Source organism: Hesperophylax consimilis, chromosome 26 (assembly GCF_061612785.1).
Source record: "Hesperophylax consimilis isolate HC1 chromosome 26, BYU_Hcon_1.0, whole genome shotgun sequence".
In the NCBI taxonomy this organism is placed as follows: domain Eukaryota; kingdom Metazoa; phylum Arthropoda; class Insecta; order Trichoptera; family Limnephilidae; genus Hesperophylax; species Hesperophylax consimilis.
In genome coordinates this window covers 29,176,728-29,203,500 of record NC_142861.1, presented here as the reverse complement: position 1 = coordinate 29,203,500, position 26,773 = coordinate 29,176,728, and the positions used below count along the sequence as shown (strand labels likewise).

The window sequence follows — 26,773 nt, the reverse complement described above, 5'->3', positions numbered from 1 at the left end:
TTTTTTAAGGCTTACTAAATGTCTATTCTCACTACAAAGTAGGTGGTTTATTTATGAAAAGTAGTTTCATCTGTGTAATTAATAACGTAGGGTTTGTTGTATCGGGATCCTAGACTACACAATCATATACAGGATGTATCGGCACGTACCCGACAAATTTTAACCAGCGATTCCTGAGCATATATGGAGTAAAAAATGTTATGGCCACTTTGCTGTTTGGTAACGTTTTTTTTTAATAAAAAAATTATTATTCATATTTTCACCATATGTCACCACTGTTTTATCCTTTGTCAAAGTTTGAAAACCCATCTGGCAATATTTTATTCGTGTTTCGTTGAATAATGTACGTATGTACCTACATTGGCGCGCTTTTACAATCACAACGAAATGGCAAGGCACCATTCGTCTCATTTTTAACTATTATTATTTAGTGTGTACGAAAGAGCGAAGACGCTTTTCGACATACTTGCTAATAACAGCTGTTGAAAACGAGAAGCAATGCCAATGACAGTGAGGGAGTGTAGATTTTTTTTTTTGTTTTTAATTGAAAAAAAAATGTGACCGGACAGCAAAGTGCCCGTAACATTTTTTACTCAAAATGTGCTAAGTAATAGCTGGTTAAAGTTTGTCGGGTACGTGCCGATACACCTGTATATACCTAAGTTTTCTAGAAAACGTATTTAGAAAGGTTGCCTCATACAGGCACTTTTCGAAAAAAAACGCATTCGGCCGCTCGCTAGGTCGTGACGTAGCTCGAAGTCCCAAAACAAATGGATTAACTGATTAACTTTGACAGCTGGCCATTGTCTACCACGCCATTACTCTACTCGTTGTAGTATTTTTTTACGTCATCGTTCTAGTATCTTCTCCGTCATTTTCGTTTTCCTACAAGACGTGTGAGCAAGAAAAGGACGATCGTCGATAATGTGCGCACAAACTCTCCCTATTATACCCAAAAAATCACAGCATAGGTTTTCAAATGTTTTTGGATGCTTCTTTATAAGTAGATTAGTTTCCTAAATTTCGGTTTGTGGATGCCCCCTTATATTTATTGTTCTCACTTCTAGCTATTCGTTACCGTCCTGAAATTTCTCCAGACTGTCGTTTCAATCGTTAGTCTTCGTATGGTCTTCGTTCTTAAATATTTTTGTTGGTAACTCTGGATTCTCTGGATGTGTCAGCTATTGTGATGTTTGTCAACGCCTGAAAACAGTGAAAAACCAAACCCACCAAACCTTTAAAATGGTTTCTAAATCGAAAACAGGGCTGTGCGCCCTCGGATTTTTCGCTGTTGCGTTTCTATTTGTGGTTATATCGTTCTGCAGTCCCAACTGGTTGGAAACAGACGGCAAACTAGAAAATCCGAAGTTCATTAGGATAGGTATGTAACCCTAATTATTTTGGTTTCACATGTCAACAAGAAGGTGTGGCATGTTTTCAAACCGATGTTTAATCGAGAATTTAATGGTAGAAGTTAATAATTTCGGGCTTCTATCAATATTAATCCTCCTTATTTTATTAAGATATCTTAACGTGTACTTCAGATCGATTTTAATACAGAAAAATTAGTTTGTTTTCGACTACTATATTGTCAATCACAAAATATTAGTCGTTAAAAATAAAGATTTCTTTGATCGATTAATGCTACGTAAAGTTGCTACCTTGGTAATTATTTCCCCAACTGCTGCATTTTTAGGCAGAGATTATTTAATTTCACTTGGTTTTTTGACCAGTCAGTGGCTGAGTTTCCATCGCGTTTGGGTCCCACCCAGGCGTCGTGCGTTCAATTCCTCGGTTTTCCTCGGCTGGCTAAGTCCTCCACCACGATGCAAGCAACATTTTCCGCTTACTGTGGTGGTAGTAGGAGATTTTCAAATATTGTCAGGTTATTCGTAATTAATTCAATTGTTAACGATTGCCATCTTCACAGACGCAATGTAGGCATGCTGAATCTATTCTACAGGTATTTTAATGTTGCCCGCTCGAAGTAGCTAGCAGCATTGATCCTGTGCACCGGTGTACGTACACAAAACTTGATCCGTTCACAGTTGATATTGACTCGTTTTTGTGTAAGCGGGCTCGCATGTCGAATGAGCTACCGGTATCTGATTTTCCTCCTTCATATAATCCGGGCTTCTTCAAGACCTGCATAATTAAATCCATAAACCTGCCTCACAATATTGCGCAATGGGGTGGCGATATAGTTGCCCTGTCTTTATACTGTGTTTCTCTACTGACTGACTTTCTCCATTGAGGTAATAACATAAAAAATAATAATGTAGTGTAATATTGTTCAGGACTATGGCAAGTCTGCTTCAACGGCTTCACGGACCCCCGCCACTGGTACAACGATGTGGTGTTCACCGGCTGCTGGTGGGTGTTTGAGGAGGAGTACTACATCATCCACAACATCCTTCTGCCGGGCTTCTTCGTGGCCACCCAGTTCTTTTTCACCGTCACCTTAACGCTGTGCCTGTCCGCACTGGCCTGTGTGGCGCTGTACTGGAGCTGCTCCAAGGACAATGACCGCTACATCCTGCTGCTTCTGACCCTCGGGGCGGAACTCATCATTGCAGGTAACGCGCTCATCATTGCAGGCTATTGTCCTCCTTCACCGTCACGCTGACGCTGTGCCTGTCTGCGCTGGCCTGCATAGCAAAGGAGGCTATGATATGGAAGCGTTTCGACTGTCCCTGAGCTACGACCAAAGTGCACAGACTGTCAAAAGCGGCTATGCAACGAAAGTCACCTGTTTGGTGTGTAGGTAGAATAATGGCGGAGCGCCTGTCCAAAATGCGATTTGCTGTATTATGGATGGAAAGATCTTTGCTACACTTTTGTGCTTGCACTTTCTTACTAATAATGATACATGGCCCATCTCCAATATGCTCTTTCTCGTGTCTAACTTTAAACATTTCCTTCGCAGGTCTGAGCGGTCTCATATCCGTGATAACCTTCGGCGCACGTGGCGACGGCCGCGACTGGATGCCCAACTGGGAGCACAACGACCTGGGCTGGGCGTACGCTCTGGGCGTGGTGGGCGTGCTGTTGCTGTTCCCGGCCGGCGTCCTGTTCCTGGTGGAGGCGCGCGTTCAGCGGTACCGCCGACTCCACGAGATACAGAGCCGCGAGCACTCGAGCTACGGCCTCGACGAAAGGAAGATGGGATATGCGACCACCACCAGTGATATCTATACCACTTAGAAAAGAAATAATTTAGAAGTCATCGTAAGACTCATTCCGTCCGAAAGTTTGTTGTTTTATTGTAGCTCGCTGTTTAAAATGGTTAGCCGTGTTAAAACACAATATTGCATCATATTTAATGGCAATATTTTATTACTAGATTTTGTTCTGTCTTTGTAAGACGTATTTCGTCCGAAAGTTTGTTAATTATTAAGACTCCAGCCATGTTAAAAACTCTCAAAACAGATAGATGCAATAACTGTTTATATTATTTGTGAAAAGATGTCAATTCACTCAAATGAGGTTTATTTTATTATTGTTGATACAATCTGCATAGCTCTTATAACTAACTATGTATGTATTTATTATGTGCAAGTACTATTATGTTTCTCATTTAGTTTTTCAACTAAACATGGATATTTAAAATAAACACAAGATAATGTAAACTGTACTCCATGCTAGATGTTCACCTGTCGTGGAGGCCAAGAGGTGATTTTAAGATTGAGTACACTATCATCTTGCACAGTTCTTTTACTAAAGTTCACCAGGACCAGGGTTTTTAATTATGTCTCCTGGTTCCATAACATTGTTCCCCGAGTATCTAAAAGTAAGAGTTCCTCCCACCGAGGTGCACCACATAGTACACAACTGCTAGCACTGTATAAAGGGCAAGTGCGCCCCACGGTTGAATTTAGATGCCACCTCTGGAGCCCCAAAATATCTGACAAAAAGACCTTGATTTTGTACAGAAACGGGCTGTCCATTTTACAGATTATCCTACAAAACGATTGCAATCTTTAGTGGACAGGCGTCAGGTGTATGTATTTGTTCTATTGATATCTCAATGGAATATGCTCCGAGGAACTATGCATATTGAGTAGTTGAGTGACTTGTTTTACGTTGATTCGATATGTACAATTCGTCATTTATTCCCTTTAATTGTAAAACTTTTGTATGAAGCGAGATCATTTTGGATAATGGGGAGTATAATTTGTTGGTATTAATGTTAGAAATTCCACAATCATGCTGTGGCTGTGAGGAAGTGTTATGTTTCTTAGAAACTCAAGAATCTCTAAAGATTTAGCATCATATCAAAAATTAAAATGCACATGGGAAAACTGACAATTTATTAAAAAATAAAATTTCACCATGTGAAACTTTGTAAATGTGGGGTATTCATTTGTGACATTTACAGGCAATGTAACATACAGAATATAATATGTATTTGCATAACTTCAATCAATTTTAATATCAACATTATTAATAAGTTGACTAAATCTTTAAATTAATTTACATCTAAAGAATACATAAGTAATATTTTTTTTCAATAAAATTTGTTTTATCAAACAAACAAACATATTTTTAGTGATATAGGCTATTATTTTTATTATATTCTGCAGTTTTCTGCTTTTTATTTAAGTAAATCCGTCCTATACAATAATAAATTGTATAAATTACAATAAAATGTATCAATAAACACTGTCCATTGGAATCCAAGTGCCTTTTTGTACTATTTCAATATACTTTGTTATTATTTTGTTTAATATTTGACATTAAAGTGCCTTGTTACATTGATGTATTATTTTTAGATGAGACATAAAGCTGAAAAAATAGGTTCCACTTTTGTCCGTCCGATTTGGCCTCCGACGCTCTAACGCCGACCGACCGGAGACTACAAAACCCGGTCTACGATCACCGATTACCGCTTGTGGAAAACACTTCAACGATATATTATGCTCCTCTAATTGTAGCTCTGTGCCCTGTAATGATTTTACCTCTAAGAGTTTAACATAGTTTTATCTAATATTTAACTATTCACCTGTTTGTTGCCTTGTGTATTTAAACTTTGAATCTCATGAGAATCTCTGCAAAATCTTGATGCCTTTTATCATTGTTATGCCATACACCAATGTACCCTAAAATCGTGGTATAATATTTTCATCTAGTTTTGTAATTTTTGTCCACTTCAATGATATTTTTTTTTGCGAAACAAAATGCATCGCAATGCAATCTACTTTTCAAAATATGTATGTCTAATTTCAGCAACACGAAATAAACATAGAGGTTATTATATGAAAATGAAACATTTTGTATAAACCATGTTTAATTAATAATAATCTACATGTTTCAATGCTAATGGCTTCTTAGTCAGGATAATGAAACATGGAGATTATTATTAATTTAAAGTGGTGTATACAAAGTAATTTTGCAACTATTGAAGAGAAAAGTAATTATTAATAATAAGTGTGTTTAAAGTAGACTAAGATGTTGTTTTATTCTTAGGCATGAAGTTGGTAGGTACCTGAACAAGATTGTATTTATATATTGTATTATACAGTGCCAGGGACACGTCGCCCCTCTTCCTTCGTCAACGGGGGTAGAGGTGCTATTGTAGGGCTTAAGATTGTATTTATTACATGAGAATGAGTTGTTTCTGCAACTCATTCACAAGTTCAAACAGCTCGGCCGTGAAACCATTCAGTCTCCTCAAGATGTATGTTCATCCTTCCTCTTTTAAAAAATACCATCTACACAGCATCCTCAGAGATGACATAGGCACTGAGCGAATTTATTTGTAGTGACATGCCCTGTGTTGTTTAATCCATCCAAATATGTGTTGTAGTTTTGAATTTAAATTAAATTTATTGTATGGTTTTGACAAAAATGTTAATGTAATGATTTCACGTCAAATAAAAAAATCAAAATGTGATTGTTATTTTTCTTTAATTTTTTTCACTATTTATGTTCCTATAAGAGACTTTTAAAGCCATAAGTCAAGCTATGGCGGTGGTGCACAATTTTTATCAAAAGTAATGTATAAATCGCTAATCTAATTTCAAACAGCTCACACAGTTTGATATTCGCTGTAGATCTGTAGACTGACACCGTGATAGAACCACCTAACTACGACCATCCTGCGACGCTGCGAATGAATCATTCCTTTTTATTAGGAACTTCATTATAAATATTTTATTTCGTTACGTTGGCAACTTCGTACATACTATTGCCTGTTAACAAAAATTATTTCTACAATAATATAATAAGTTTCTTATTATATTTTTAAGATGGCAACATTAACGTCAATTTACACTAAGGATCATTTTCGTGTAGCAAAAAATAGATAAAAGTAGGAAAAAAGATCTAAACGTACATGTACATAAGGATTGCTATTGCATGCTTGTTAGGTAATTGAATTTCAAACATTCCATTTATATGACAAGGAGAGTAGGCGTGGGCACTAGGCATAATTTCTTGATTTCTTCATTTTCTTGTTTGTTTGACAAGTGCAAGTGTAATGCAAACGACCAGTGGACTAATTTCTGGGCGTGACACAAACAAAATGTTCGTTATCCTGATGTTTTGACTGTATCATAATCTTGTACATTTGATAACGTAACATTTAATCCACCGGGTCTCGTAATATTCATAACAAATCGTCAATCAAGATAGTGAAGTCAAGTGTAGTGTGTCGTGTTTACAAATTGGTGCCTTCAACTGTTTTTAAATGGGAAAGGGGTATTTATTTTAATGTTTACGCTAACCTGGCACCATATTATACTATAATCTGCTTATTTTAACTTTGCTGCTTTTAGTTTTTATAGAAAATTGCTTGCGTTAACATATTTTCGCACCTTTCGTACTAATCAGTCAGGTTGTCACTGCACATGACGTGTTTTTGCCTGTATTTCCGTGAGATTGTTTGCTGTTTGACCTATTTACGATGTAATTATACGTGTGATAGTTAGTATTGTTCTAACAGATTATTTATCACGCAGGTCCCAAAGCGATAATATTGTGGGCAAGCTGGAAAGCGAAACTAAATTGTGTCATAAAATTGTCGCTATTTTGTTAAATTTATCTTAATAATATCTTTTAACTGAAGATAAATCAATTTCGATCTATTTGTATTTACCGGTGGTTTTCGTATGTTTCTTTTGTCTGAGTCATTATTATAATATTGTGCCCCTGAGATAATTTTCATAAAAAAATGTTGTTATTGATTTTTATAACTGTCGCATCAACTTCAAAATTTACTGTTAATACTTTAGACGAATTGGTATTTGATGGAATTGGGTAGTAGTATATCGTCGGCTTAAATCGTAGAATACTTAACCATCATTTGTCAAATTTTATAGGAGGCACAAAAAACCTCGTTGTGAACAAAAATGAAAGACCGGTCATTATTTTTATTCATGTTCAGAACATTTGTAAGTTAAGGCTTTGTTTTAAAAGACTTAGTTTACTTGATTCTGCGAAATGGACGTTTTACTAATTTGAGTTTAATAATTTAATGGATTTTTTTACAAGTCTTACTATTCGAAGCGGGACTAATTTTAACACCGGGTAGCTTTAAAATCTTATTTTCGAGAAAAACGATGTTATGCAGTCTACAAATTAATGTATGTAGGGAAGGTATGGGAAGGCAAAGGAGGACCAATTAATGTATGTAGGATAACAAGGTATGGGAAGGCAAAGGAGGACTAATTAATGTATGTAGGATAACAAGGTATAGGAAGGCAAAGGGGGACCAATTAATGTATGTAGGATAACAAGGTATAGGAAGGCAAAGGGGGACCAATTAATGTATGTAGGATAACAAGGTATAGGAAGGCAAAGGGGGACCAATTAATGTATGTAGGATAACAAGGTATGGGAAGGCAAAGGAGGACCAATTAATGTATGTAGGATAACAAGGTATGGGAAGGCAAAGGAGGACCAATTAATGTATGTAGGATAACAAGGTATAGGAAGGCAAAGGGGGACCAATTAATGTATGTAGGATAACAAGGTATGGGAAGGCAAAGGAGGACCAATTAATGTATGTAGGATAACAAGGTATGGGAAGGCAAAGGAGGACCAATTAATGTATGTAGGATAACAAGGTATGGGAAGGCAAAGGAGGACCAATTAATGTATGTAGGATAACAAGGTATGGGAAGGCAAAGGAGGACCAATTAATGTATGTAGGATAACAAGGTATGGGAAGGCAAAGGAGGACCAATTAATGTATGTAGGATAACAAGGTATGGGAAGGCAAAGGAGGACCAATTAATGTATGTAGGATAACAAGGTATGGGAAGGCAAAGGAGGACCAATTAATGTATGTAGGATAACAAGGTATGGGAAGGCAAAGGAGGACCAATTAATGTATGTAGGATAACAAGGTATGGGAAGGCAAAGGAGGACCAATTAATGTATGTAGGATAACAAGGTATGGGAAGGCAAAGGAGGACCAATTAATGTATGTAGGATAACAAGGTATGGGAAGGCAAAGGAGGACCAATTAATGTATGTAGGATAACAAGGTATGGGAAGGCAAAGGAGGACCAATTAATGTATGTAGGATAACAAGGTATGGGAAGGCAAAGGAGGACCAATTAATGTATGTAGGATAACAAGGTATGGGAAGGCAAAGGAGGACCAATTAATGTATGTAGGATAACAAGGTATGGGAAGGCAAAGGAGGACCAATTAATGTATGTAGGATAACAAGGTATGGGAAGGCAAAGGAGGACCAATTAATGTATGTAGGATAACAAGGTATGGGAAGGCAAAGGAGGACCAATTAATGTATGTAGGATAACAAGGTATGGGAAGGCAAAGGAGGACCAATTAATGTATGTAGGATAACAAGGTATGGGAAGGCAAAGGAGGACCAATTAATGTATGTAGGATAACAAGGTATGGGAAGGCAAAGGAGGACCAATTCAAACACGAGAAATAATTTCTAAAATGAGTTGGGCAGTTTCGTTAAAAAAATATAATTTATTCGCAATATCTAAATTTTTTAATTATTGTAATGTTCTATATATTAAATAAAAAAAAATTATCTACCATTGTACCGTCTCTGCCAAGGAGCACATTACATAATTTCTTTATTTTATATAGTTCCTCCGTGATACCTCCAAGCAATACAACACCAACAACCTGCTTCCATGATAGTCCAATTCCTTCTCGGTCCAAAACAAAACACCCAAACTTGCACTATTTTCTTGCAATTGTTCCAAATTTGAAACAGTTTTTGAGCAAGGTGATGATTGGGGAAAGGTAGGAACTAAACATATTCTCATTTCGTGACCAAACACTAGCAGTATAATTTAGTCACAACGCAAAATATTTCACCTTCCTCATCATAGCTTATCAGTAGGATAACGCATATTTTCGATTTATTTATTTATAAAGTCGTGGATTACTATTTTGTACTCGAACAAAATAGTAAACTAATAGTAAATTATAAATCGTGGCTATATTTATATTGGATAACTTAGCCAAGTTGTTTTACCTATTGTGAGTATTTATTTGTTTATATTAATATATATTATCCTATGGATAAGCTATCAGAAGGATGGTGAATTGTCAGGGTCGGCCCTGTGCAGGCGCAATTGGAGCGGTCCACTTCGGGCGCTGACTTACCGAGGAGCTGATAATACCTAACACATCGCCCTTAAGATTTTTACTGGGGCCAGACGCCGTTTGGTTCACGGCCGGTCCTGGAAATACACTAAAGATCATTTAGGTACTTTTTTTATGAAAATGTTTTATATTATTTAAAACACGTTTGCAATACTTCTTACATGATCACCCACCCTCATGTTGAAATAATTAGTATCCGTATTAGCTTATGATAAGAGAGGGCAGAATGTCGCCCTTCAAAATCCTTCTCGTCCTTCTAAATATATTAAATACTCTCAACATCTCCCTGGTGAAAGAGCACCATTCAGAATTGAAGGGTTGCTTGAAATGTCTTAGCCGTGTTTGGTTATCACATATGTATTGCTAGGTACTTCCGAACTTACTACGGTACTTTCCCACTCTCTTCCGCCTCCCAATATACTTCAAAATTGGGGATCCCGTAGTCCTACTGGCTCCAGACATTTGCGGACATTTCAGCTCTTGGGACTCGCTGTATTCATGAATTCATGTGCAAGTTTCTTAGTCCTTAGGAGATAGACTAATACCATTGTTGACTTTTCTGTAGGCCTTTTTAAGATGTACATTTCCGTAGTACATTATTTTGATGTATCTTATGAGGTTTAGCCAGCGTTAGCAATGTAGTGCCCGAAAATATATTTTTAGGACTTGATTATAAAACATCGACTTATCTCTACTTTCTACAAATATAATATGCATGTAAATATATAAACCTTCCGGAAAAAATTATCTAAATGATACTGAAAACCCCATCAAAATTCTATGCGTAGTTTAGAAGAACTAAGCGCGCAAACAAACAGACGTGGAAAGCGACTTTATTTTATAATATTTAGAGATAATTCTTAGTAATAAGTTCCGTGTTGCTTATAATAGCTTAAGTCTCGTGGCATATGATTTTCTCGGGGTCTTTATCAACTGCATCTGCGATCAGCCCATTGTTTAACAAAATCATTGTTAATAGTTATAATTCTCCTTCTATTTACTCTTTTCCAGTACATAAAACATCAGGTATGCAACTGCCCATTCATAGCAGCTGAGCTTGACGTCATAGTGGCAAATTACACGGAATTTGTTATTTTATTTAGTTGGTGTATTTTGTATCTATCACAACTATAATCTACTGCAGTTTTAAATTTGATTGCTTTCTTTGTTGAAGATGGAAGGTAATAATAATATTAATTATCGCTATTCATTTTTGGGTTATTATTCCGTGTTGCGATTCCTCCTTCTTTAGGCAATGTTTAGGACAGTGTTACAGTGTCCTTCATCAGGCCACATAATATTAGTGGGATAATTTGTGTAGCGCAGTTTAGGACACTGTAAAGATACATAATATTAGTTGGTTAATTTGTATAGTGCCGTTTAGGGCACTGTAAAGATATATAATATTAAATAAGTGAAGCAAGGTAACTTTGTTTGAACTAACATATATTTAATTTTTAATAAACGCCGACCGGTTTCGGAACAACTGTTTCTTCATCAGGGCGAAATATATATTATAGTAAATAAGTACTATATTATTATCTATTTTGAGTCATGGGCTCCGGGTGGTTGCCCATTCTGCTCAAGAAATCATTACACCACTGCTTAGTGCTACTTAAATGTCACAAATACCTACAACAATACCTAATAGCCTATACCAGCCATTAACCATTGTGTCTCATGCATTATTCTCCAAGGAGAACACAGTAAAGCTTGCTTGCTGGGAAACTGTGCGTGAACCAATACTCGATGTTAGGAAATAACTCGGCAACCAACAAGGCCAACAACCAATAAGCAGTGGAGACCAATAAATTTGTACCATTATACTCAAGTAAATACCTGGTAGAAAATTGGATACCTAGCCAAGGGACAAAAGACTTGTCTTTGTCTGTAACTCGACCTGTAATTATTTGCAGTTAAGGTGTACAACAAGTCTTTGGTGTTTTGTAGTTTGTATGCTTTGCGCAATCTCTAATGGTGTTGTGTTGTAAAGGTTTTGTTACTTCATATAAAATTTGAACATTTTATGTTTAGTGTATATCTATTCAATAATAATAACTACCATTATAATATTCTATTACCTACATACTAAAATTTTGACTTCACAATGTTGAGACGTAATCCACAAAAAAATACTTTTAGCTTCCTTAATACATTTTAAAGCAGTTATAATAAATATTGTTTTGTGTTGCCAATAAATTTGTCTTAGGAAGCCTAAAATCATTGCAGCTTCTCCTAGGATAGCCATGTTGATATTAATACTAACAATTTTTAACCCTTAGATGGGTAATATTTTTTAAGTATCACAAAGCCAAATATAACATTGAAAATTATATTTTAAATGATTGACAAATCGTTGCATCTCCCTCACTGTCATGTTGAGAAATATGATCTAAACTGTGTTAGAAAGAGAAAACCTCACAACTTTCATTCAAAGTTAACCACAGAATATTTAAAATGTGTACTTTTATTAAACCAAAGGTTCAGAATGATATTTGAAAAAAATAATGAAACTTTTTTTATTAATGGTTTTCATGTTTTCAAAATGACACAAAAGTGAGGTGACAATAACGTTTGTAATAACCTTAGTCTAATAAAATGCCCATTTTTTAATATATTTTTTCATTATCAGTAATTTTATTTACAAAAAACGTAAGGTGAGCCATTAATTTTTTTTTATGTTCACATTTACAATTTGAATATATCAAAAATTATTTTAATTAAAAATTAATAAAAATTATTTTTGCTATTTGTTAATATTAAAACACTAAATATACTTTTTTGTTGTTTGTTTTTGGGGTGTTATGCCGTGTTGCGCTAACTCCTTCTTTAGCCAACGTTTCCAAATAACACATCTGCCCTGATGATGGACACTGCAATGCTGTCCGATACGTTGGCTAAAGAAGGAGTTAGCGCAAAACGGCATAACACCCCAAAAACAAATAGCAAAAATACTTTTGGCCGTGAAAATCTTAAATCATATATCAAATTTTTTTTTTTTTTTTTGATAATAAAATTTGAAAGCGTATTTTATTACCTTTCAAGAGCAGTTTTTAGTTTTCGGATACATTCAGAAATATTCCATTCATTTGGATTTTATTGTAAAGCAGAAATACTTCGACCTCATGGTCAAAATATGGCACAGAATTGAGGAGTTAAGAGACGGTGAGCATAGGGTGTGTATGCACTCAGGCCATAGGCCCATTGGGCTATCTCTTATTCCCTTGACATAAGTAACCCAGTTCACTAGGGCTGAGGTTGTCTCCAACCAACCATTTTCCTGGTTCCACAATATGGTATTCTACTTCCCATTGAAGCGGGACAACATCATCCACTTCCAACGGCTGCACTTCTCTCTTGAGGTGGCAGTGTCCTGCTATTGGTCCTGCTAGCTCCCTCAGTGAGTTTCCACCAAATTGAACCGTTTACGATTACTTGATATTGGTGAAAATCTCCTGTAATCAATGTTGAGCATCCGTGTCATAGCTTCCATTTTATATTATTCCTTTGATAGTAGCACAGTCCCTAGAGTTCACCAACGTGTTATTAGGTATCTGAATTTGGCCGTGTCTCTTTGTCGTGGATGATGTGTTAATTAATGGCACAATTGTTTCTGTTTAGGGCGAGAGATGTGGACGTAAAGCCACGTAGTTTGGCGGGAAACTGCGCCATTGGGGTCTTTGTCATTGCACTGGTGTGTGTGGTGCTTGCATTCAGCACGCCCTCGTGGCTGGTCAGCGACTACCGCATCACGGGTGCCAAACTGGAAAGGTAAGTCCCCCCCCCCCATTTACATTGTGTCCTACGAAATCTAAAATTTAAAGTAAGAACCTTTCGCCTAAGTTGCATTTAAAAGGAAGTAGGTTGGTTACCATAAGTAATAAAATCGATCTGTCTGACTGCTAGCTGAGCTTCTTACCCAATTACCGACCACCTCGATTGAATAATACTAATAATGCTGTGATAATACAGAATTTTGTTTGTGTTAATACAATGGAAACGAAAATATACAATAATGTGTAAGTGTGTTAGCAACTCCTCACTCCATTGTGAATGGAAGTACATAATATGTTCACCTTCATTGATTGAGTGTAGCGAAGTCCCGTTTGACATTGTCTGTATATTTTTTTTTACATTATGTGTCGGATTTAAAAAATCTGCTGCATCCATTTTATTATTCAAGCAAGCCTTACTTTGACTAGGTGTTTAACCCTTAAATGCATACTGTTGCTAAACTGCAACATACCGTTCAAACCACCTTTAACTCTTTGGTGTATACTTAATGCATGCCGTTTTAGAATTATCAAGTTCACGGTAATATATTTTATCGAGTGGCATCACCTTGTTGTTCTTTCGCGAATGTCAAATGTCACCTTTTCTTTAACAAAGTGAAGATTCTCGAAAATTGGTTGGAGGTTAGAATTACAGTTTTGTTTTGCTGTTATTATTTTGATTTTCTTAGTTAAGTAGATACAAAATACAATACTTATATGTAATAACTCGTGTTTTTCCGGTACTTTTAATTTTTTTAGGTTTTTTATTTTTTTTTCATACGTAAATTGTTCATATTAATTTTTATTAAATACATGGTGTTGTAAACCTGCAACAATTTTTTTTTAATCAAATATCATTAAAAAATTACAAAAAAATTAAATTCTTTATATTTCCTTGCATATGCACGTAAATATCTACAAAAGATATTTTTTTCCAGAAAAATAAATAAATCATGCATTTAAGGGTTAACTTCGATGAGTTTTTCAATATTGTGGTGCCCACCTACCTGAAGAAAGTTTGAAAATAGAATTGTCATTGAGTTTTCAGACATTTATTTGGACAAATTGTGTAATTCCTTATTTGAAATTTAAAAAAATGTTACATAAATTATTATATGGTTTATAATTAAATAGGTAGGTATTTAAGTACCTACTTACAAATCTTATTATTTAACAGGTTCGCTGCCGGCGACTCCGGTCGGAGCCATTCGGCGTCTGGCACTGGGTGCCGGCGGCTCCGGCCGGAGCCATGAGTAGTATGTCTGCACAAACATCATTTTCCTGCCGGCACTCGCGGCGAATGGTTGTTTCTGTAGCTAGCGTTGTTGTTGACAATTGTACCAACATTTTATAGCAATTGGTTTTCAAGAAAAAATTAGGTTATTGTTGTAAAGGGCCATTCAAAAAAGTAAACGATAAGTTTGTGTTTTTTAATTTTTTGTGTAAAAATCTTCTTATTGTCATAATGAGTGATGATGCTGGACCATCTCGTCCTAAAAAGTCTCGTCCCTTACGTAAATCTCTGCAAGTTGAAAACATTGAGAGGGAGTTAGAAAATGAACTTGAGTGCGTCAATGAGTACCACCAAATTTAATAAATATTTTTTCTTCATGAGATGTGTATTACTTTCGTTATCTTATTTGATTTGCTACTTGTATTTTAGTTATTATTTGAACAAAAGACAAAAAAAAATTGTCTATTTTTGTTTTATCAAAATAATAAGAAGAGAGTAAAAAGAGTGCGACTAAACGGACGAAAACGCCGGCACCTGCTAAGTGATTTTCAACCGTGGTGCCGCTTGGCACCCAGGATCAGTTATATTGTGCATAGGCGGCAGCGAACCTGTTAAGAGGAAATTTTGGTTTTGTTTTATTAAATCACAGAAACTACTAGTATAAGCACATAATTATGTTAACGTTTGTAGTTTTCTTTTTTTTGGACTGTTTGTTATCTTTGCTGCAAAGAATCGTAAGACAGTTGAGTCACTGCACCAGTAACCCTCCCCTCCCCCCGCCCCTCGTGCATCCTACAATTAAATTTAATTGCAAGCTGATTCTAAATATAATTTTCTTTGTAGTAAGTTCATTTTTAACAATCTTAAAGTTGTAACATGAAATAATGGACGTGGCTATTATCTTCATTTATATTATTATCATTATAAAACTAAAGTTCCAGTGTAGTTAAATACAGCAGCGAGCCCGACAAAACTACAATCCCATTCATGGCTGTGATTTGTTGCTGGCATGTTATTTAATAGCAGCTAGATTTCCATGTTAAAAGCTTTCAGGATATTATGTAAGGACGGGTTGTTTCGCAGAAATTAAACAATTCATCAAATTTCAAAGAAGATTTTCAAGTTCCGTGAAGGTTTTTTTCAAGATCCGTTATTATATCAATATTGGCCAGTTGTTTCACAAAACTGAAAGAATAAAAGAACTTCCACAGAACTTGAAAATCACCTTTGAAATTTGGTGAATTGTGCAAACTCTCTGAAACAACCCGTCCTTAGTAATCTAGTTTGGCAGTAAAAAATGCATTCTTGAAAATGGAAAATCACAACTTTATTTATCTAGGTTAACACCAAGAAATTTAAACAAAAGAAAAATGTACACATTTAAATATAGAATTAAAATACTTTTCTGATTATCAATATAATACAATATTTTAGGTAGGTATTTTATCGCTTGTCTTAATTCTTGACCCAGACAGACAGACAGACCCACAACTGAAATTATTTTGTTTGATAAGAAAAACTATGGAATCTACTTCTCAGAGACTTGAAGTATAGATCGTCAGTTAGTTAGTGAGATGAATGGAATCCATTATTGTTACTTTCAGACTAGGACTATGGACCCACTGCTTCCGTTCCCTGGCAGACCCTCAGGACGTTTACCAGAACCGGTTCTTCGTGGGCTGTCGCTGGGTCTACGATCCCTTCACGGCCGGATATGACCAGATTCGAGGCTTTCTGATGCCACGTAAGTCTTTATTCTACGCCAATATTTTTTTAGTAAAATTTAACAAGACAACGTCTTGTGGACCTCATAAGTTTGTTTGGACCTCATTCTAATGGCCGTATAAGATTTTACAGGTTCCGGAAAAAAAAACACTTGAGTGAAAACCAGCTATCGAAGTATAAATATGACCGTCTGATAATTTAATGCATATTTCGAAACTACTACATTGTTAGATGAACCTAACAATGCGGTTAGTAAATGCGGTGTTAACATGCGATTAACCTCTTGTGTGTTAAGGATATTTTCAAAAAATCGTTTCTCTGAATATAACTAGTTATTCTGGGGAAACTAATTATTCTAGATTAGATACTATTTTTATACATATATTAACACATTATTTGGTAAAAGGGTACAATTTACAAAAACATAATATTGCTAAAAACATGTGTGAGGTATTACGAAAATAGAATCAGATGGCGCATGGCGAAAATTTAGTGTCGGCTATCAAGAAGTTAAAGGTAGATTAAAAAATAATCTTTGGATTCAATTCTTGCACTGAATTGTTCCTCCTTTCAGGTTGTCGTACACATATCACCCCGGCATCAGGTCTGCATCGCCTCAGATCCAACCGTTCAGAGTTCTTTTTGTGAAACTCCATACTGCAACACACACTAATCAGCATTGTAATGGAATCACCTCGCCTCGGGACAAGCTAGTGATCTCAGTTACCGCGCTTACGTCTCGCCGTCACCGGCTTCCCCCAGGTGACTGTATAAGCCCAACGAGCAGTCACCCAGCCGTAGCTGCTATTGCGTTGGTGGCTGGTTGACGGGGAGTTGATGTCGATCCGATTCCGAGCTGATATGTGTGCGATAACTGTATGTTCCAAATTTCACTGATCATAATATTCTTTTATCTTCGTCAGCCTTCATGATCTGCACGCAGCTGTTCTACACCATTTGTCTTCTCGGGGTGTTCATTAGCGCCATCCTCGTTTTACTCTTCTTCCTGTGCTGCGGGCCCGACCAAGACAAATTTCTCCTGCTCATCAAAGTGATTGGCTACATACTGCTCGGAGCTGGTAAGTTCAATCATGCCTTTAGTTAATCATCAGGGTGCTACCATCAGGGTAAATCCCAGGATGGGATGATCTCCACTGGATCTGGTCTAGTCTCAGACCATATCACATCCAGCTCTAATTTTCTCAAACGCAGATGATCCACCGAAACTTAACTCCACTGAAACGTAACTTAAATTTACCTATGTTATTGATGCAGCTCTTACTTCAATTACTGCCCATTTCCACAATCAAATGTACATAAATATATGAATCTAGCAAATGCTGACCTTTCAATTAAATCTCTAAATAGTGTAAAACAAAGTCACTATCCGCTTCTGTCTGTTTGTGCGCTTAGTTCTTCTAAACTATGCAACAGAGTTTTATATGGTTTTCACTATCATTTAGAGAATTTCTTCCGGAAGGTTTATCTATATAATACATGGTTATTATATTTAATGAAAGTAGAGAAAAGTCAAGCAACGCTGGGTACACTTCAGCTAGTCAAAATACAATACTCTCTCACACTAATCTGCCACCCCAAAAACTGGACAAATTAGTGAAAGCGGCGGATTACAATAGTGCGTACATACCAAATATGATAAATAATTAAAACAGGTATTTCGTAAAAAGTATTCGTAAATTTAAGGTGTAATGCTTGTGAGAAGTCTTCATTTTATAAACTTATTCAAACCAAAAAAATGTTGCAGAACAAAACGAACACATGCGACAGTTACTAGAATACACATAGGAAATATCCTAAAACAACAATAATGTACTCTGGTGACTGGTAAAATGATCAGCTGTAGCAAAGCAAGCTAGACCGCAGTATAGTAAATGAGTGTCTAAGAGTAAGAAAACCCAACCCGTCGATGTATTGTCGAGTCTAATTTTGCATACAAATACTGGTGAATTATAGAGCTTAATTTTGTGCTTTCAGCTTGTAAAAATAATGGCTGATTATACTGCCGTCATAAGCAAAAAGGTTGCTAGGTATTTACAAGTCACATTCTAATTTACGAGACCTGTCAGATACTCGAGCGGCGGATTACTGAAAAGAGTACATAAAAAGTGGAATGATTTGTACAGAAGATAAATTGGTTCTTCATGAAACCTAAACACTTCAAAATGGAGTTACCAATATTGAGATATACATAGATAGATCCAATGTTGGCGTTTGAAGTACGGGTTACTTACATCGGTTCATTGTCCGCTGTGAGTGACCACGAGCTTCAGTCCGTTACAGGTCGGGCACAGGTCTGGCACAGGTCTCCGGCGATAACTTCAAAATGCCAACATATACGGCTTAGATATTGTACAAGTCGTACCGAAAAAATTCAAGGAGCACTTGAAGTTGGCGCGCTGGTATCCCAAGTACTCCGTGCGGTGGTCACCAGCGAATCCGTTCGTTGAGTTTGTTCGACGTCGGAAGGATCCGGGGCGACATCGACAGCCGCAACACCCCCCTTCCTACTCTTCCTTTGCATATGATGTTTTTCTCATATTATTGTCTTTATTGTGCAAATTTGACAGGTACCATAAAAGGCCAAGACAAGATGTCAACTCCCTAAAGCCTCCACGCATAACTTATTGCTTGATGGAATGGATATCTCTTTAATATTATTGTTGAATGTACATATTTCCTGATTAAATCTGTATTTATTCACAGGTATTTCTGGATCCCTGGGAGTTATAATCTTTGCATCATTCGGAAACACGGAAAAGTGGATGCCGGACCATGCCAACAATTATCTAGGTAATAATGAATTAATTCTGGTTCCCTGGGAGTAATAATCTTTGCATCACTCGGAAGCACGGATGAGTGGATGCCGGACCATGCCAACAACGATTGTTAATAATTAATTAATTCCTCCAGATGATGTATTAACAAATACATACCTGTGTAACATTTACATGATTGTACTCTCGACCACTTCCTCAACAGATAAACAAACTATTTATATTACTCACTAATTTACTGCAGATAGGTAACTCATGAATTATTCATTTGTGTTTAGTTATCATCATTAGATACTAAGAAATGTAAACCACATGATGAGAACTAACACAAAATACAAGGAATGAGCCGATTCGATGATCGGAATCAGAACATTTATTTTATCTCCAAAATCAAATGTTATTGTACTGTACAGTGAAACTACTGCATAAACTTTTAAAAATCACTGAACAAATACATAAGTGTCTTTAAGACCTAGGTTCATTCCTTCATTTCTTCAAAAAAAACCCTCACGCAGCATCCCCAAAGAAGACGATAAGCCACAAGGAAAATCTGTGGGGCTTAATATACAAATAAACACGTTTGTTTAATCTTCATTTCAATTTTCAACCTGTCGCATATGACAGTGTTGTCCGTGGAAGTGGCATATGTGATCCATCAAGTTTCACTAAAACACGTACATTGTGTCAAAACGTGCAATGTGAAGGGATAGATTGCATTGTAAATGTTATCCAGCCTTTAATCTAAGGTTGTTTTCAACGCAGGTTGGTCGTTTGGCGTGGGAGTGGTTGGGGCGGCGGCCTGCATCATAGCGGCCACCCTCTTCCTAACGGAGGCCACCATCCAGAACAAGAAGAGGGAACGCCTCAAGGAGTCGCAGGCCAGATTCGAGATGGAGCAGGAGACCAAGGCCTAGTCACACCACAGACTTGTATAGATTATCACATCACCAGGAATGCCAGAATCTGATCCGTACAAACTTCTGTACTCCCGGCTGTATTCAAAATCTATTTACATAATTTCTTTTATTGTTTTGTATTATCATACCGTGTTAATACCGCAACCCACTTGTGAATGGTATTGTCTTTAGTTTTAATACTGCAAAACACCTTTGATTAATTAGTATAGTCTTCAGGTGTTAATGTCGCAACCCACTTAGATTTTTTAGTATTTTGTTTGGAATTGAGGCGTTAATTCCGTAATCCTTCTTGGTCTATTTGGTATGCTGTGTTAATACTGCAACTCATCTTTGACCTTTTAGTATTTTGTTTGTCATCATTGACAATGTATTTGGTATTTTGTTTGGATTGAAAACTTAGGCTTAGTAAAATCTTTCTGGCACCATAGATGCACAGATCTTTTTTAAGTGCAAAAACATGAATTAATTATGTAAATAGATTAATAATCATACAGCTCAAGGGACTCTTCCAAATAATGTGTTCATTCCATTCATTCAACACGGTTTATTGGGCTATGTAAGTCGGTTAATGTAATTTAATTAAATTGTGCCTTAATTCAGTGCCTTGAGGAATACCTGAAAACACAATTTGATGTTGTCTAGTTAAGTTAAAATTCATCAAATTAGATTTTCCATCAAAATAATGAAAATAATTGTTACTTATACAATCCGAATCTTGTAGGTGACGCATGTCTTAACCAACTGAAGTGTTCAATCAACAATATGTACAATTAATTTTATCAAGCTGACAACGATATTATTCGAATTAACTTACGAACAATTTCTTTCTAATTAATCTTACATTTTTTGTATTAACGATTTTGCAGTGAACAGTAAACACAATCGTATAACAATCGCAAAACACAAAACCGAATCACGAATAATAATAATTTTTCACATACAATTCTTATAGTTTTAAGGAAAATCGTCCAATAGTTTATAAGCATATTTCGTATTATTTGAAAGTTTGACATTGGCTCGAGTTATTCTGTACATATTCTGTAAGTCTGTTTAAATTGACTCATAGTTCACTAATTTCAGTAAGTCATAGTTGACTCATTTGACCACAAAGACTCATTCATATATATATTGCACAATACTGTACCACGATGTATTGTCTTATTATGTCATCATTGTCTATGATATTATGTACATAGTATTTTTTCATATTTTTTTGTTTTAAAATGCTATTATGCAAGACCAGACATTGTCAAACTAATATTCCGTCCTTATTTTTAAGAGAATTTATATTATTATTTAATAATACACAACAAAAATGTATGAGTGCTAGAAATCTAGTATCTACTTATGCTTTTTGACAAACGTTATGCCTTAGGCTGTCGGCCCAAGGGTCGGTAAAGAATCAACAAATAGAGCAGTATACCGCTCTCGGTAAACCAACGATCATATTGGAGTTTGCCAGCAGTGCAAACGGGTCGGGGGGTGAGAGGGAGCGATGCAATGTACTTTCTGTACACAGCGAGCAGTACCTGCTACTGCTGATATCACATAACGAACTTCTAATTATCGTTTTTGCCAATAGCATTTATTTTAGTTTAAAATGATTTAAAAATATTCTGAATAAGTTATTGTTTAGGCACATTAACATCACAACCTCGTCACTTGGTGACCGACTTGATTCAGTCGCTTGTTATTGTTTACATGTTTAGGCGCCACTCGGCTGTCTCCACTCCAATAGTACCTCTGTGAGTCAATTTGACGTTGGTAACATAATGACATTGAAAACAGAAATCTGCAATACCAACAATTTTCTAAGCTACAAGCTACCTCAACTACCATAGCTTATCTGCTTTGTGCAGAGATCATGCAAGGTACATTGTGCAACTTTTCTCATGTCTTTACAGCACACTGTTTTTTGTCAATTCCTTGCCGACCCGTGGGACGACTGCCTTATTATATTGATTTATAAATAATGTTTCAGTATTAATTTTTTTATTCTAATTTACTTTTTGACAATAATAATAATAATAATAATAATAATAATTGGATAATTTGTAGAGCGCCGTTTTTGTGAAAAATCACCTCAAGGGCGGGCACAATACCAGGCATTGTCAAACTACGTCCGTCCTTTTAAAAGATTTTTTTTACGTAATCTTGTACTGCAATAACAACTAAAATTTACTTTATATAAAATATTGTCGGAACCTACTTTTACGATTATCTTGAAAATTTCTACACAATATTACGTTACGTTATAATTATATATATATCGATTGCATATTATTTGATTTATTGTAACGAAACAACCAAATAAATACATTTATTTGCAATTATAACATTGGATCTAAAAGTTATGCGCAGTATTTTTTTATACAATCTTGGAAAAAGAAGTATTGTAATGATACTTTGTCTTAACCATTTTGTGAAGGGTCTAGAGATGATAGGGTCATGTTTAGTGCCTTTGTTGCAAGAAGAAAACAAAATGAAAACCTGATTATTTTAAGTGATTTAATTAAAGCATTACATTGATTAATTATTGAAATCATATCTTCAAATATTCCACAAAAATTTAAAAAAAAATGCACATTGAATCTCACAGCTCAAAATAATATAATTTATGTAATCATTCAATATAAAAATGGTTTTCTTTCCATGAGAGTAAACTGCGAGGAATCTCATTGCTACATTTGATAAATATTATTCTATTACATCAATATGTATTTGCTGATTTATTTTCCATCCATTTTACTGATTATTTTTAAATTTTGTTTTAAAGTAATAAAAGGTTTATTGCCAATAGTGTTGCCGCTGTATAATATTTCATGTAATTATTGGAAAAAGTATGCAAATGTTTCTGTTATAAGTGGCACAATTTATTGTAATAAATTTATTTTAAGATTTTTTACTCTTACACCTGTCTTTTATTTATGAAGTATTTTTTCAGCAAATACCAGGTACGCTGGACATTCTTAATAAGCACAGATTATTAAAGCACTTCATCAGTTCAATAACACAATGAGGAGCATTTATTTTAATCTGCGGAGACGCAAAATAGATGCATTTTAAATAGCTATTTACGTTAAAATTAAAATTGACAAATTCATTGCGTTCACTTGGCCGTCACTTTTAATGTTCATTACTATTGATGTGACAAATAATATGTAAATAGGTTTAAAGTTTAGATTTTTCTTTTATTAATTAAAAAAAAAACTAATCTAAAAACCTATTTTAATGTGTCAAAACACGGCAAATCAAAATAAGCCAAACTTGGTTATAATGAGCACGAGGGGACCGAATAAATTTGATCGTTATAACCATTAATCATTATATCCAAAATAGGTTTTTTAAGAGTCGTATGTACCTACCTACCTGCCTCTACTATCAAAATAAAAGTTTTAGTTAATTTACGCTGCATTTCCTAAATGGAACCAAATTTGAAGAATCCGTTTGCATAACACGTGATTAAAAAAATCATCAGAAACCTTAAGAGCGGGAGCACACAGAGAGCGGTCAGGAGTTCCGAGTTCCGCGTTCGGCGTTAATTAGAATGTACTGATACTATAACAACAACGCACACAGTGGGCAGTCAGAACACGGCGATCAAAACGGAACGTCGCGTTCTAAGAGTTCTTTTCCCGTCGAGGCAGAGAACGCCAGAACGCCGCGATGTCTGAGGTTACAAACACGGAAAAGTTAATTGAATTGGTTAGAGAAAGGAGTTTATTATACGATTTAAGTGATGTAAATTATTTATTCGTATATTTTGTTATTATTTCTAAATATTCTAATGTCTTTTCTTATCCTTAATAAATAAATACATAGGTACCTTAAATATATCGGGTTGTATGATGTTATACAATTCATTAAAACTATTAATCGACATTCGAAAATAAATAAAGAATCGTTGTTCATCTTTAATAGTGAAGATAATGAAGGGACGTGATTTAGTTCATGGAGGGAAAGTGCAGTGAAGCATTTCAACAATGTATTGGCGCCAGCGCTAGTTACGGAAAGCTCCGCCCGGCAGTGCTTTTGTCGCATTTTAAAGAGGAAAACTGTCGCTAGATGGGGTTAATTGAAAAAAAAATCAAGTAAATCCTGAAAAAAATATTAGTAAATTCGCCTTGTTCTTCTCGCGTTGTGTTGATTGGGTGCACCCAATACTTCCTTTTCTTTTTAGAAGCTGCTAAGCTCCACAAGAGCAATAATTCTTCATCGGATGATGAACTTTCTAGTGACATGTTGCATATGCAAAGACCCAAACGAAACTAGAACGCGCGAATTTGAACGCCGCTTGTGTGCTTTGGAACTCTTGAGCGGTCAACGGTCACTAGAACGCAGAACTCTGACCGCTTTCTGTGTGCTCCCGCTCTAACTCTTGAATTTCGCTGTCAACTACCTCCCCCTCAACATTCCCTCCCCCTGTTAAAATAGGTAAAGCAGCCCTTCTGCTGAAAAAGTTGTGCATCACTATCATAAATTTACCCCGTGCAAGGATGTAGGTACTCGTAACTAGGTACCTTCATAAACATATTTATTGGTTTTTAAAACAAAATTGATGATGTGTTGTAATACAAAAGAAGACGTAAAAAGGGTACAAATTTGCGAAACTCAAATGACTTTCGCAGATTTATGACAATTTTAAATTGTGCCCGATGGATAGCAATTGTTCACATAGCCGACAATCTTACACAGGTAGTGCCAGAAAAATATGAATATGTCCCTAACGGGATAAGAAATTCCCGCTAGCCGCCATTGTGCGCTGAGCAGCTAACCGTCGCGCTATGCCGCAACTTTGTTACTTGTACTTCGAGTATAATTTTGAATAATTCTTAGCTACTTTTCAGACCCAACGACCCATTCATGTATTCAGAAATTGTGTTGACAAAATTATTTCCTCCTTATATCAGTGAATCGACCTCGTTAAAACAGTCAACGTATCAAATATGAAGATAATCCTGAACTCATTATAACTGTGAACTCGCTATTGCCGTGATCGTTATAACCATGTTCGACTCTATGTTAAATCATCCACATATGTATTAATCTGAACAAAGTAGATTAAATACATTATTTTGCTTCTCCAGGAACTGAAATGGATGCTCATTGTTATTAAACTTAAAAGAAGTATTCATTATAAATAATAATTCATTTGTACATATTAAGGATGTTCAGCTTATCTGGATATTTACCATTTTTTCCAACAATAATTGGTTTACAGAGCTTCAGTGCCACAGATTTTCCACAGCGAAGAGATCTTTTGATCTTCAGCCTCTTATTAAGGTGGCATTTAATAATTAAAAACTATTTGACCTGGCTCCTACTATTACATGTAGAGTAGAGTATCATTGCCGGTGGATGGCCGGTGGTGCAACAGTCTGTTAAAGAGTGCAGCCCTATGAAACACAATTTTAATTATGTTAACGATTAATTTAAAAATAGATTTCATGTAGAAGAGAAAACCTGCATGCCAGTGGGCATGGGAACTACTTTAAACAAATTAAGGAAATAAGGGGCACAGTTGTTGATTGGATAACTCTGAGGACATCCTCCCTGAGGTGATACTCATCACGTTGGGGAGTCAGGTGGGTTCTGATGCAGCAATGTTCTTGTCATATTTGACAAATCGTCTGCTTACTGCCAGAAGTCAACTGTTGATTCTTAGATAATCGACTTTTTCAGCTACTTTTAATCAGTTATATCCAAGCAAACCATCTATTACAACTGCTTTTACGGGGAATTCAACTTTTTTGTTTTATTCATAAAAACTACACTTACCGATTTTTGCAATCTTGCTGTTGTAGTGATTTTTAGTTATATTTTTAAGGCGTGTTTTATGTGCATTTCAAGTCATTACAGTATATTAGTGATTATAATTATCCCAATCGCTCCCAACCGTCTGGAGTCAATGAGCCTATGGCATCCCTAATTGGGGTATTTTGTGAGGCTGTAGTTGGTGGGGAGGGGAAGGAGATGGGAAGAGGAAGGGAGGGAAGTACCTGGCTATTCAGATCTGGTCAATAAATACAACCAAAGCCATTTCAAGCAACGTTTCAATTCTGAATGGTGGTCTTACACCAGGGGGATACTGAGAGTATCTTCCACTCTGGAAAGTGCCGTAAATATACTATATATTATTTTAAATGAGTAATTTGTGAAAAAACACAAATTAATCAAATAAAATTTACTTGCGCACGCCGGGGTTTGAACCCGCAACCTCCAGCTTGCTACTCGACCACGGAGGCTGTCTATTATGTGACTATCATGATGCTCAATTAGCTATTAAACAATGTGTTATTCAATATAATTACTTATTTACTGTACAAAGCATGACAAAATAGGTAGATTGTGACTCAGTTTTGACAACAACGTCGCTTGGTTTTTGGTAGTAAATCGACGAAATAATTATTGTAGTAAGTATCTTTGTTGTTTAATTCTGGAAAGCAGGTAAATAAATTTGCTAGCAATAGAAACAGTATGAAGGATTCCGCGTTTTTAGGGAATGTAAAAACAACAACAAAGGAGGAACTGACGAATGTTCGTTCGTCATAAAAAATGCATTTACATTAGTGACGTCACTAACTGACTAAAGCTAACTGTGTCAAGCAGTACGCATTTTGCTGTAGATTTAGTAAAACTCGTGAAAAACGGTAATCGTTTAAAGTACCTAGGCTAACAAATTACATAAACGTTTATTAATAATATTGCATGAGAGAAAAAAATATTTTCATA

The 26,773-nt window shown here is 35.7% G+C and overlaps 3 protein-coding genes across 4 annotated transcripts in view; 2 read left to right on the top strand and 1 right to left on the bottom strand.

Moving 5' to 3' along the window:
* Positions 1–26,773, bottom strand: part of LOC149411387 (uncharacterized) — a 710,246-nt gene that overhangs the window by 3,496 nt on the left and 679,977 nt on the right. The window lies entirely within an intron of this gene.
* On the top strand, positions 1,165–5,887 carry kune (claudin). Its single transcript, XM_089647364.1, has 3 exons — positions 1,165–1,381; positions 2,298–2,576; positions 2,927–5,887. Exons 1-3 carry the CDS (start codon positions 1,243–1,245, stop codon positions 3,202–3,204), a joined length of 696 nt encoding a protein of 231 aa, XP_089503490.1. The 5' UTR covers positions 1,165–1,242; the 3' UTR covers positions 3,205–5,887.
* On the top strand, positions 6,407–22,952 carry sinu (claudin family member sinuous). Of its 2 annotated transcripts, none has more exons than XM_089647360.1 (6): positions 6,407–6,525; positions 13,219–13,368; positions 16,209–16,348; positions 17,253–17,408; positions 19,054–19,140; positions 19,887–22,952. In XM_089647360.1, the coding sequence occupies exons 1-6, from the start codon at positions 6,479–6,481 to the stop codon at positions 20,036–20,038; spliced, it is 732 nt and encodes a 243-aa protein (XP_089503486.1). In that variant the 5' UTR covers positions 6,407–6,478; the 3' UTR covers positions 20,039–22,952. The 2 variants fall into 2 exon arrangements, with proteins under 2 accessions (XP_089503486.1, XP_089503488.1); XM_089647362.1 differs by having other exon boundaries at positions 6,435–6,699.

Coding starts and splice junctions, on each gene's coding strand:
- kune (XM_089647364.1), top strand. CDS start 1,243: ATGGTTTCTAAATCGAAAACAGGGCTGTGCGCCCTCGGATTTTTCGCT. Junction 1,382..2,297: donor TCCGAAGTTCATTAGGATAG/GTATGTAACCCT, acceptor AATATTGTTCAG/GACTATGGCAAGTCTGCTTC. Junction 2,577..2,926: donor GGCGGAACTCATCATTGCAG/GTAACGCGCTCA, acceptor TTTCCTTCGCAG/GTCTGAGCGGTCTCATATCC.
- sinu (XM_089647360.1), top strand. CDS start 6,479: ATGCAAACGACCAGTGGACTAATTTCTGGGCGTGACACAAACAAAAT. Junction 13,369..16,208: donor ACGGGTGCCAAACTGGAAAG/GTAAGTCCCCCC, acceptor TGTTACTTTCAG/ACTAGGACTATGGACCCACT. Junction 19,141..19,886: donor CCATGCCAACAATTATCTAG/GTAATAATGAAT, acceptor TTTTCAACGCAG/GTTGGTCGTTTGGCGTGGGA.